The sequence below is a fragment of the Fringilla coelebs genome, assembly GCF_963513975.1.
Source record: "Fringilla coelebs genome assembly, chromosome: 2".
NCBI classification, from domain to species: domain Eukaryota; kingdom Metazoa; phylum Chordata; class Aves; order Passeriformes; family Fringillidae; genus Fringilla; species Fringilla coelebs.
Genome location: NC_140029.1, coordinates 114,168,611 through 114,180,508, shown reverse-complemented (window position 1 = coordinate 114,180,508; position 11,898 = coordinate 114,168,611). Strand labels below are relative to the sequence as shown.

The following is an 11,898-nucleotide window of genomic DNA, read 5'->3' as shown; positions in this document are numbered from 1 at the left end:
GTCGGCCGCGGCCCCGCTTCCCGGCGTCTGCGTGCGCGCCATTAAGCGTGTCCCGTGCCGGCCGCCGTCGGCCGTCTCCCGGGGTGACGGGCTCGGTGCGGCGTCCCCGCGGGCGCCGAGCTCCCGGCGCGGCCCCGCCCGAGCAGCGCCTCACCGGGAGCGGCCCAGCGCAGCCCGCAGCTGACGCCGGTCCCCGCCGGCCGCCGCCGCCGTGGCGGGGCCGGGCCGTGCGTGGCGGAGCGCTCCGGGCCGCGCGCAGCCGTTGCGCTGCGGGGCCTCGGCGGAGGCAGCGGTGAGCGGGGCGGGGAAGGGCCCGGGGGACTCGGCAGCCTGAGGGCTGACTCTCTCCTCCTCAGAGGAGGAGAAAGACGCTTGTAGAAAGACGCTTTGTAGAAAGCGTTGGGCTTACAAGCTAAAGAAGTGCTTCCAGAGTGGGAGAGAGGAGCGAGTGACACGTGCGGGGTTTTTGAGTTGCTGCTCTGTTGGAAACGGGAAAGGAAGGTTGGGAACGTGGCCGGAAAGTGCAGATGCTCTCTTGAACTGCTGGACTTGCACTTACAACTCTTTGCAGAAAATATGGTGGTCCTAAAGCTGTTCCGCACAAAGATTTGAGTGCCTCGGGCTTTCAGGACGTCACAGCTGTTGCACCTTATTTAGGTCTAAACTGCAATTCTGGCAGAGAGGATGGTATTCACAAATTTTTGCTGATTTTTCAGCTACTTTGCTTCTCAGTCACTCGGTTTGCTGTTCAAAATATAACACTATGAAGTGCCCTTATAATTGACATCCAGACAAGGAACATTACAGCAGGAAGTTAAATAATTAAATTATGTGAGGAGGGTCAGCTCTAAATGATTTGTTTAGCTGTGTTTCCAAGAACGTGAAAGCTTGATGTTGCTGTAATAAATTCTGTATTGTAAAAGCCTCTAGTGAAGGTGATGTACTAAATGTACTCTACTGAATGGTGTGCAGGCTTCACTGCTAAGTTTGACAGGTTTCTGGGCCTGCTGGTTTTGTTTGACCTCAGCAAGCTGACAGATGTAATATCTGGAACAGGTTTGGGATGTTGCTAGTGCACCCTATAAAATACCTGACATGTTCTGTACATATTTCAGAGATCCGGTCTCTCCAAACTGGCATAGCAGAATGGGATTTGCCTCCCTACCATAACATTTTCAGCAGTGTTGAATGTCCTTTCCTCCTAGAGTGATTTGTTTCTGAAAATTTTTATCTAATTTGTCTACTCCTGCCCACCCCCTTTTATGGTTTTGTATTTAAATAAGATTCTTGTGCTAGGGCATAGCTGCTCTCTGCTTTTCACTCTTGAATAAATTCTCTTCATCTCATGAATTCCATCTGAATGCTCTGGGCCATATATAGGCTCAAGAGCAATTTTGTGACAGTTTGCAAAGATAGTCTTTATATAATGGGATGGGAATTGCTCTATGGAGGTGTTCAGGCTCTGAAAATGTTACATTTATGTCATTTGACACAATTACAATGCACATTTTGTTCACTGAGCTGTTACATTTTTTCTTTCTAGAAATTTGTCTGGCTCTGTTCTCAAAGTGAGCTTTGTTCAGACTTGATCGTGGGTTGAGGCACTACAGCCCACTGCATGTGGGCATTTGTTTTTTTGGGTTTTTTTAAATGATTTTTTATTCTTCAGAGCTTGATTTTAATACTTGTAACAGTTGTAATCATCTTGCTCTTTTTAGGAACTTCTCTACTCTTCATACACTCAGCTCTCCCATGGAGAACCTCTTCTCAGGTTCTTGAGGATAATGGAATATAAATGTTTAAAGAGTAGCTGTTGTCTCTGCTTTGGATGAAACCTGACCTGTTTCTGACATTGAATGACAGCAGACCCATGCAAAGGCATCCTTGAAAATTAACTTCATAGGATCAGGAGGAGTTCAGTTCCTACCTCTATAAATTATCTAAGCCATCACAGTTGATCAGGATTGCTATGATCTTTAATTATTCACTTTTTGCCATCATTTAAAGTTAAGTTAGTTTGAGGTTAGCTATAATTTAAAATATTAAGCAAATTTTAAGATGCAAGCTTAGGGAAACCTGCTATGGTAATTGTCAAAAAGAGGAATATTCTGTTTCTTTCTGCTTGAAGAGTGGAATGATGGAAGTGCTAGGTACTTCTGTTTAATTTAGTGACATTTACTAGATATCTTTGCCAGTTCCTCAAAATATTCACTAGAGAGCCACAACTTCCTTGCTCTGGGATCTTTTTGTGCAAAAGAAATTGACACTTAAATGAATACACCTAGCAGGTAGGAATGTTCTTTGTTTGCTTTTAGTGCTTTATCCTGTTATATTCTTGTAAGTTTTACTCATGCTTGAAATTGGTCCTTATTCTCTGTCAGTCAGCAGGGCTGTGGCATGTGTTGGTGAGACAAGCACTGAAATTTTGTAGCTGGATGTGTCTTGTTCCTCTAACTTACAAGTTTCCTTCTGTGCTGTGGCCTGACATTATTATTTGGGATAAGCGGTGTGTGGTGGCTGCATAGATCTGTAAGAGGGGATGGATGAAGTGTGTGAGGATGGAAAAGGGAAAGATAACAAGACTGAACATGACACACTGAACAGGAGGCTGCTGCCTTCTTTCTACAGAGTGCCTAATTTTTTTTTTGTCCCTTTTTTTTCTTTTTAGTAGTGACAAGACCTTGGCTCTGAAGTGTCTCTGCCAGTCTCCTTGGGTTGCTCTGGCCTGCCCACATCATTCCTGCAGCTTTGGTGGCTCTGGATGGCTGGTGAAGAGGGATGTTCAATCTAATGGCCAATTGCTGCAACTGGTTGAAACGGTGGAGGGAACCTGTCAGGTAAACATGGGAAAGTATTTTACATTTCTCACCTTCCCAAACTGTGTTTTATTCATTGTTTCATATTTGATCATGTCCAGCCTCTCACCCACCAGTACCCCAAGTTCTTTCTCCCCAGGGCTCTTCTCCATGTGCTGATACCCTGACCCAGCACCTTGTACTTGGTCTTACTAAACCTTCTGATATTCCCATGGGCCATTTCTTGAGCTTCTGCAGTTCCTTCTGGGTGGCTTCCCATCCTTCAGGTGTGTCAGCCTCACCACTCATCTGCAGACTTGCTGAGGATGCCCTCAGCACTTTTCTGTCTCATTAATGGAGATATTCAATAGCACTGGTCCCAGTATGGACCTCTGAGGGGCACTGCTGGTCACTGGTGTCCACTGGGGCCCCGAGCTGTCATCACTACCCTCAGGCTGTGACTGTCCCAGCCATTCCTTACCTACCTGCTACTCCATCCACTGAACCCATCTCTCCAATGTGGACAGAAGTCATGATAAATTATATCTGTAATCCTTCCTTTGTCCACTGCTCTGGTCACTCCATCACAGAAAGCCTCTAAGCTGCTCAAAGTAAAGTTTGGTTTTTGCTTTACTCTTCCAGCTTTGGAGATTCTAAAGTACAATTTAATTTTTGGGTTCTTTTCTCAGAGGTTTCTTGCTCTTCTGAAAGAACTTGTATAAATTATACTTCATGTTTGATAGTATTACTTCATATTTCATAGTATAGTTTCAAGTCTGCAAATAACAGTGGTTTTTTAGAATTCTTTCACTTAAGGGGGCATAAAATTGAGCAAATGCATTTGACCACTGAGTCTTTGTGAACAGGAAGAAGAACTGAGTTATACACACATAAATAAGGTTTTCCTGCGGCTTTTAAAATTGTATCCTGGGAAAATATTAACCTGTGTACCAGTTTGCTAATAAATTGCGCATTCCTAGCACCACTTGCACGTTTACAGTCTAGAAACAAAGGCATGGTAAGTCCCACATATTTCCAGCACTGGTGTTGTCTACTCAGGTGTTGTTCAGACACACTGATGGAGACAGAAATAATTTTCTAATACAGGACAAACTTTGAGGCAGAGAGATGGTAAAAATACAGGGGAATGGAACTGCAATTACAGAAATTGTTAAAGGGACCATGACCACACCAAATAAAATTTACAGTACTGTGAAATTAAATTGCAGCAGGCAAGTACCAGTTGAAAGTAGAATCATTGTCACACGTGAAACTTAAACCATGATATGAGACTTTTAATTTCCTACCTTGTTCTGCTGTTCTGTCTAATCAGATGATTGGACATATTAAACACCAGACACACAATAGTAACAGTGTCTTGGTATTTTGAAACCTCTTCTTTCTGTTATTTGGTGGTAAATTTGCTTGTGTTTAAAAAAAATAGATTAAATTATGTATAGATAGAGGAAAAAAAATTAAATATCCTTCTGTTTTCTTTTCTCCTTATGGAGGAAGGTGACACTAATAATGGTGGGTCTTGATAATGCTGGAAAAACTGCTACAGTCCGAGGAATTCAAGGAGGTAAGTGATTAATTCATCATTCAAATGGAGCACTGAGAGTATCATTCCTAATTTTCAATCAATTAAATCTGAAAATATTGTTTCATCTCTTAATGTATCTCTCCCTCCCATCTTGTTGAAACAAAATGTTGGTGGTTGTACCATCCAAATACCATATATATCACATTTTAATAAAAACTCTACAATGGACAATAGAGTCATTGGAGTTGATTATTTTCTCTTTTTTTTCCTTGTGTGCATGTGCTGAAGTTGCTTTCAGGTAACCATTCCAGTAATGTGCATACAGCAGTACACTTTATATAAAAATCAGTGTTGTTAGTAAGTATATATAAGGTCTAAAGAAAGGAAATTGGTATGTATAACATTAAGGATGGTTCTAGTGTTACATATTTTTTATCATTATTTATAATCAGAAAATGATGATAAATAGAATTGCCATTAAGAGACCACTCGATTTTGAAGGGTACTTTGCCCTGGCACATGCAAGCAGGATATAATTAGAGATAAAAATTGTGAAAACAAAAATTCTGTATTTTTTTTCCTCCACTTGTGGGATTGTCTTTCTAAATAACTTTCATCTTGTGCAAGAACAAGAGTTTACTTAGTAGTGTTTTGGCAGACTTGGAGACTCCACCTCGAGTTTGTTTACTTGTGTTATGTAAGTTCACAGACTTGCTAAAGCACAAATAGAATCATGAGTATTCTCTCCAATTCCTCCACTTTTGCCCTGAAAACAGGAGTGTTTCATAATTTAGCCTTCCATTCTATTTGAAAACCACCTTTACTATCTTTACCATCTGAATGTAACAGTTATTTCTAAAATTCCTATTTTTCATGGGAAAAAAGTGAGGTAAATATGTGTATTTCTAAAGGGAAACTCACAGGAAAGATAGTTCTGATTTCCTTGAGTGTTCCCCAGGGCTTAAATGTTCTGAATGCCCATCTTGGCTGTCTTAAGGGTAGGAGCAGAAGGCTGGTGGGGACTCAGTTTCTGCAGGCCTTTCTTTTTTCCCTCTCAATAAGCTGCATTTTCCATGTTTCTCCTGCCTTGTGCTCCCCAGCTGCATAAAACAGAGATCCAATTATCTTGGCCCTGCAGGCACAGCTTAGTGGTGTGAGGCGAAGCCAGCCTTTCTTTGCCCTCAGGAGAGGGAGACAGGAAGCAAAAGTATTAAATAGAAATCTGTCATTTTTTAGCATATTGCATGGCAAATTAGAAAAAAGCAGCAAATAAAAATAAACAAAGAAACAAAGGCTAAAACCTGACCTTGAATAAAGGGAATCAAATAATTTACATCTCAGAAGAACATGGTTTCAGTCACTTCACCCCAGCCCTCAGTTTGAACTTCTGAAGCTTTTTTGGCAACCATGAAGGATAAAATATAAATTTGGCAGAGCACAAGAGTTCCCAGGTCATAGTGCATTAACTGGTTTGGGTGTTTTCCTTCTCAAAGTTTAATTACTATCATGGAAATGAGTGGAAGTGAAAATGCAGTACAGTAACCACCACTGCAATGGAACTGTGGTGTGAAATACTATAATCTGCCTGTTGGGCCCCTCTCTTTTCTCCCTCCTTCCCACTCCCCCAGTGCTCCTGTCTAAATTAATGTGAAGTAACTAGTTGAGAGACTCGTTAATTTACCATTCCCTGAGGAGAGGGGAAATCTTCACTTAAGTAAAAATGTGGTCAGCAATATTTAACAAGGAGGTTTTGCTCCATGTTTTTAAAATGTGAATTTTGCGACACAAATCCCACTATAAAATCCTCTTTAAACTGAAGGCTTTCTTCTTTGACAGAGTCTCCTGAAGATGTGGCTCCAACAGTTGGGTTTTCCAAAATTAATTTGAAACAGGGACGCTTTGAAGTCACCATCTTTGATTTAGGAGGTGGAAAACGAATCCGGAATATCTGGAGGAACTATTATGCTGAGTCCTATGGTGTCATATTTGTGGTGGATTCCAGTGACATTGAAAGAATGGAAGAAACAAAACAAGCCATGATAGAAGTTTTGAAAAGCCCTAAGATATCAGGAAAACCTGTGTTAGTGTAAGTAGCATAATAAATGTTCTCCTAATAATCTGAAATTGGGTGAATTTAGACCTAAAGAACTATTTCTGTGACTAATACTGCTGTAACTTTAGCATTAACCAATACTGCAATTAGCTTTATGGTTTCATGTTTTATTTTATCCTTCTCAGGGATATTTGTTTCTCTCCTTTTTCATTAGCCATGGAAAAATAACAAGGTGGGATTTTTTAATGCTTTAAAATTCTAATGTTACTTGAAATGCTAGGTTAAAAGACTTTACAAATTTGGTGTGGCAAGATGATGCAAAAATATTGTTGCTATTTATGCCTACATCAATTAATTAAATGGTAAATGCTTGATTATACTCAGCAATAGGGTGATCTCTCAGCAATAAATGTCTTGTTCACTTAACACATGGTGCTGCTGATATATGATCAAAAAAGTCTCATTAAAGGAGGCTTGCTTTAATTGTATTGGGCACCTGATTTTTCTCTGTTTAATAAGGTTTGTAAAAATACTTTAAAGAACATACTTTTTTAATCCCACACCAAAAATCTTTGCCAACAAATATGCTTTGGAAGCTAAAAAATAAACTCTGACAGTTTAAAATGGTTTTTTAAGTCAATATCTTTATGTCTGGTGAGCATAAGACCTCCATAATGCATAAATTGCACAACATCCCTGTGCTATCATAAAGAATCTGTACAGGTAAGAGGAGAGATCTCTTATTTTTAAGAAATAGTGACGCTCTGCTGATTTGAAGCTGAGCCTGGCTAATTGTGTTGATGAAGTGTAGGGTAGTTCAGCAAAGTAATGGTGTATATGTTGAAAATAGATTAGATTTTACCTTTCATTGCTCTGCATGTATCTGGCATAGGAAAGGCAATAAAGCCAGCTTAATTTAACTGAAACGAAAATGCAGCTGTGACTATGGAAAGCTGTGCTGTGCTTTTTAATTAAATGCAACTTTATGGGTGGTTTTAGGTTGTATTTTGGTTTTGTTGGGGTTTTTTTGGGTAGAAATCTCTATGATCTAATCCTGTAAAGGAGTTATATTTGTGTTGCTGACTAGACCTGCAGAGAACTCACTCATGTCCCTGGATCTTGATACTGGATTTTGATCCCTACCAGTAGCTAATCAGAAGGCAGAGTGTATTTATTAATTGCTCTAATGGTGACTAAACCAAGTTTGTTGATGTTACTACTTTTTATTAGATTAAACTTCAAGCATTTGATCAGAATTTGCTTTTGCAGCATCCCATTTCTGTGGAGGGATCCAGTAGTTCTTTGGTTTATGCTCCTGTGTGAGCCTGCCTCTTGAGTCTCTCCTGTATTGTCAGATTTCCAAATTTATGCTGAAAGTTAGCCTTTTTTAATACTATATTAATTTTCATGTTCAGATTTTGTTTGTGGGTTTTTTGGTTTTGTTGTTTTTCTTAATAATGAGATACTGCTACCCATGTAGCAGTAAGTTCCCTAATACCTTGCTACATTTTTTTAATTAGTGCATTTTAATATATGCAGAATAGGCTGAATTGCACAATGTGGACATAATATTGGTGCTAAATACTCTACCTTACAGAAATACGGGAATATGAGAAACCTGATGTTCAGTGTTATACTTTCTACAAATTTAATTGCTGCTCTCCCATGCTATTATTTATTGCTGCCCATGGAGGAGTCACAGAATCATTTTAAGACAATTTTCCTCAAATGTGATAGTATTGTCTTTTACTGTCTCTCGGTATAGATTATTTAGAGATGTTAAAGTTGTCATTTGGGGTGTTTTACTGTTCAGTGTTATCAATTTATTTATGTTTATGGGTAAATTCTTCTGGCAGCATCCTCAAGACTTGTATGCAAGTTTAAATTTTCTTCACTTGGGATGATTTTTGTCCTTTATTTTATCAGAAAGGAGCACACAGACATCATATTATGCAGGCAAATGCTGGTTTTGTTTGGGATTAGTTGTGTTTGTTTGGTGACTTTGTTTTGTTTGTGGGTTTTTTTATTTAAGTTGACATGGAGCATGTGCAAGAGGAAATGCAAGTCCATGTACTGTCACTGATATTTTATACCAAGGACATTTTTGGGCAGGTGTTTTGTTAGGAGAAAGCTACTTTCTACCTGTTATTTTGGTGATAAGGGATTATAGCTATTAATGTTTCACTTTTCTTCACAGAACACTTGCAGCTGGGCTTTAATTTGTTTGGTTTTCTGCATATTTATGTAACTACTGAAAACACTGGAAAGTTACTTTTGTGATTACTGTGAATTTCTGCTGCTAATAATTTTGAATGCTCAATATCAAATTCAGTCTAAACTGTAGTTCACACTATTATTTCATGCTACTTATTTTCAGTTAACAGTGTCCCCTTATCAAGGAAAAGTTTTCCACAAGTCTTTCTCACTTCCCAGTTCTCCCTCAGTGTTTTATGTTTTGCCTGTTTCTAACCAATTTACATTTGGAAATTACTCAATCAGGCAGCTCTTTTCCTAAGTATTAAAACTTGAATTTTGAAAACTTGAGTTTTATTTCGCTATTGGAAGTACAGCTCTTGTTTATTGGCTAATTTCTACTCTGCCCTTGGAACATAAAGGTATTTTTAATGTATGCAGTTAAGGGGAGAGTATTTAACGAAATTGTTTCAGTGATGTCATCCTCTAAGTTTATTTTTTGTTGCTACTGTGTAAATAGTATTTTTTGCTTTAAGGTTCAGACCTTTGATTGTATTTTGATAGCAGTTAATTTCCGTTGCAGTTTTAATCTGGGATGGAAGGAATCCAACTTTTTCTAAATACCGCAACATGAAAATTACTTTGATTGTAGATTTTTTTTTTTCCTGCTACGTGCAACTAAAGACATCCTGTTCACTTAGTGTCTTGCTGAATTGCAGTGCAGTTTTTTCTGCCTTCTCTGACTATCCAAATAAAATGTCTTTGCACAGCACAAAGCAGTTCAGGAATACATTTCTGGTTTGCTGTTTGGTTTCAGTGTGGATTTTTTTTTTAAATTTCTTTTTGGAAAGAACTTTTTTGTCTCAGTTACATTGCTATTGTTTGTTCAATTGCATGGAGAGCTATTTCTCACTCAGTTCCAAAAGGAGTTGGTTGAAGGAGGTTCCTTCCAACCTAAATAATTTTCTGCTAGATTATGGGGGAGGAGTAGGGGGTGTAAGGATGGAGTTCTATTTTTTCATTAATTTTTGTACTAGCAAAAGTGAAACTGCAAATGTGATTGCGTATTTAGGTAGGACAGGCAGCATTAAGAATGTGCCTTGTGAGTGTGTAATTAAGGATCATATTCCCCTATCCTGGTAGATCTCTGCCTGTAGAGCTGAATAATATAAGTATCTCTGTGTCAATTTATGAAAAGTTTATGAACTTTTCCTATAGATATAGTATTGAAATATTCCTGATAAGTTTTCTGACCTCTTGTTTGGTTTAGGCATTCCATTCCAGATTGTTACTAATGGTGTCTGCTTTATGTGTGGAGATTTGTTTTGTAGAATTTTAGATTCCTGGGGGAAAAAAACATTTAGAATTTGAGCAAGAAAATATAAATGCTAAAAAAACACAAGGCAATTAAAAATACTTCTTATTATTTTGTGAATAAGTAAAACTTTTTTATGAATCCTGTCTTTGAGATTAACAGTATTTTCAATGCCTCCCAACAGCACAGGGAGTTTGTTGCCACACTGTTTTAGTTTGAACAACCAAACTAAACTTTAGAACTTCTGAACTTTGAAGAAGTTTATAAGAACCAAAAAAAAGTCACTTTCATCCTTTGATCCTTTCCTGTAGTTCATGTGTTTCTGTAAAAACCATAAAATTCTTTACTCTGTCTTGAAAGAGGGATGCAGTTTTTCCTGAGAGCTCTGCTGAAGGGAAAATGGGAAGAGAAGTGAAGCAATTGAGGGATCCCAAGAGTGCTTTCCAAGATCAGTTTGGTATGGAGGAACCACTGGTATTTCACGCAGTTCATTTCTGGTGTCATCTGCAGCATGGGCAACACCAGCAGCAAATTGCTTTGCAAGGGTTTCTTCTTTTATACCTGACTGCAAGTCCAAACTTTTCTTTAGATGCTTGAGTATATTCTTGAGCATTGTTCATATAGATTTCTATGTTGTTGATCATCTGCCCTTGCTCCTCCACCAGAAGTGAGATCTGAATAAAGAGTTCTTTCACATCTTTGATCTGGTTCTCCAGATTGACCAGTTCTTTGTGTCTCTGCTCAATCTCTGACAGCTGAGCTTTAGTAATCTTGACTTCAGTGAGCAGATTTTCATTGAAAATCTCCCATTTTCCTTGCTGGAGCATGTCATTCACCTCCTCCTCAGACACCTCTTTCCCAGCCACCTCGAGCTGGCGGAGGATGAAGGTCCTGCACTTGTCCTGCTTGGCGGTGATGGCCTCATTGTAGGAGAGCATGGCCTGCAGGTAGCGGTGGGACAGGAAGGCGTGCTGGGCCGCCAGGATCCTCACCGTGGCTCGGGCTGGCCCGTGCTCGTTCTCAGCTTTCCTCACTGTTTTTGACAGCTCATCCAAACCTCTGCGTACGTGTTCTGCTTGCAGTTTGATTTCCCTCGCTATGTTAGATTCCTTTTTGAGAACGCTGAATCTTCTCATCGAAGACACGAGGCTTTTTTGTTGTTGGCTGAATTTATTGACTTCTTCCACCAGGTTATTAATTTCGTTCTGAAGCTTCTGGATTTCGTGCAAGTGCCTTTCAGTTATGGGCTCTTTTTCATAAATAATGGCCTGCTGTTCAAACTCCTCCTGCTCCTCTTCTTGTACAGTTGCCCCATTGTTTTCCCCACCCATCTGTAGTTCCTTAGCCCTCAGTCTGAGCTCTTGCAGACGGTCTCTCATGGTTTTTGTGGTCAGGATTCTTTCCTGGTTTGTTTTTTTTTTTCCCCTCCCCTCTTGCAACACAGGAAGTTAATTCCAGTATCTTTTTTGTTTGGTTTGTTTCATTGCACTGTAATCAAAATGTAACAACAATCAATGTTAGTGGTTATATGTATATATGAAAAGTAGTTCTGGAGATTTTCCAGAACATCTACATTTTCCCTCTGCACCAAAGTAAAAGTAGCAATGAGTTGGAATGGGGGTTATTCTGAACAAGTTGTGATTTGCAGCCCAAGGACATTTTTCTGATATTTGTGATGCAGCACACAGAACTTAGACTAGGGAAATGTGGAAAGGACTTTTATTTTGGGAAGGAAAAGAGAAGTAACTCCAGTTATTTTATCGTTACTCTTTACTTAATGAAAACTAATCAACCTATAAATCTTTTTGGAAATAGAAGTGAGTGTGGCTGTGCCATTTTTGGATTCTCAGTAGGAAATATTTCAGTTTTTGAGATGATGAGACAGACTTTGTAATGAACCAGCACTCTGGTGTGAATTCAGATTATTAATTTGGCCACTCTCAAAAACCTTTCTCCATTTTCCTTGCCTGGGGAGTTAGACAGTAACTGAAGCAGCTAC

The 11,898-nt window shown here is 39.2% G+C and overlaps 2 protein-coding genes across 5 annotated transcripts in view; one reads left to right on the top strand and one right to left on the bottom strand.

Annotated features, from left to right (window-relative positions):
• Positions 1 to 92: 92 nt before the first annotated feature.
• The window catches only part of ARL13B (ARF like GTPase 13B), a 33,220-nt gene continuing 21,414 nt past the window's right edge, over positions 93 to 11,898 (top strand). For 2 of the 4 annotated variants that reach the window (XM_084226683.1, XM_084226685.1), the window contains exons 1-3: positions 2,437 to 2,837; positions 4,307 to 4,377; positions 6,175 to 6,424. In XM_084226683.1, coding sequence (XP_084082809.1) covers positions 2,779 to 2,837; positions 4,307 to 4,377; positions 6,175 to 6,424 — 380 coding nt within the window. In that variant the 5' untranslated portion in view covers positions 2,437 to 2,778. Of the gene's footprint in view, positions 293 to 2,436; positions 2,838 to 4,306; positions 4,378 to 6,174; positions 6,425 to 11,898 lie in introns of those variants that run through there. The other 2 variants (XM_084226682.1, XM_084226684.1) reach the window with 2 other exon arrangements.
• Positions 10,400 to 11,278, bottom strand: STX19 (syntaxin 19; the record flags this gene model as incomplete). The annotated part of the gene is made up of 1 exon (XM_084226948.1): positions 10,400 to 11,278. One exon carries the CDS (start codon positions 11,276 to 11,278, stop codon positions 10,400 to 10,402), a length of 879 nt encoding a protein of 292 aa, XP_084083074.1.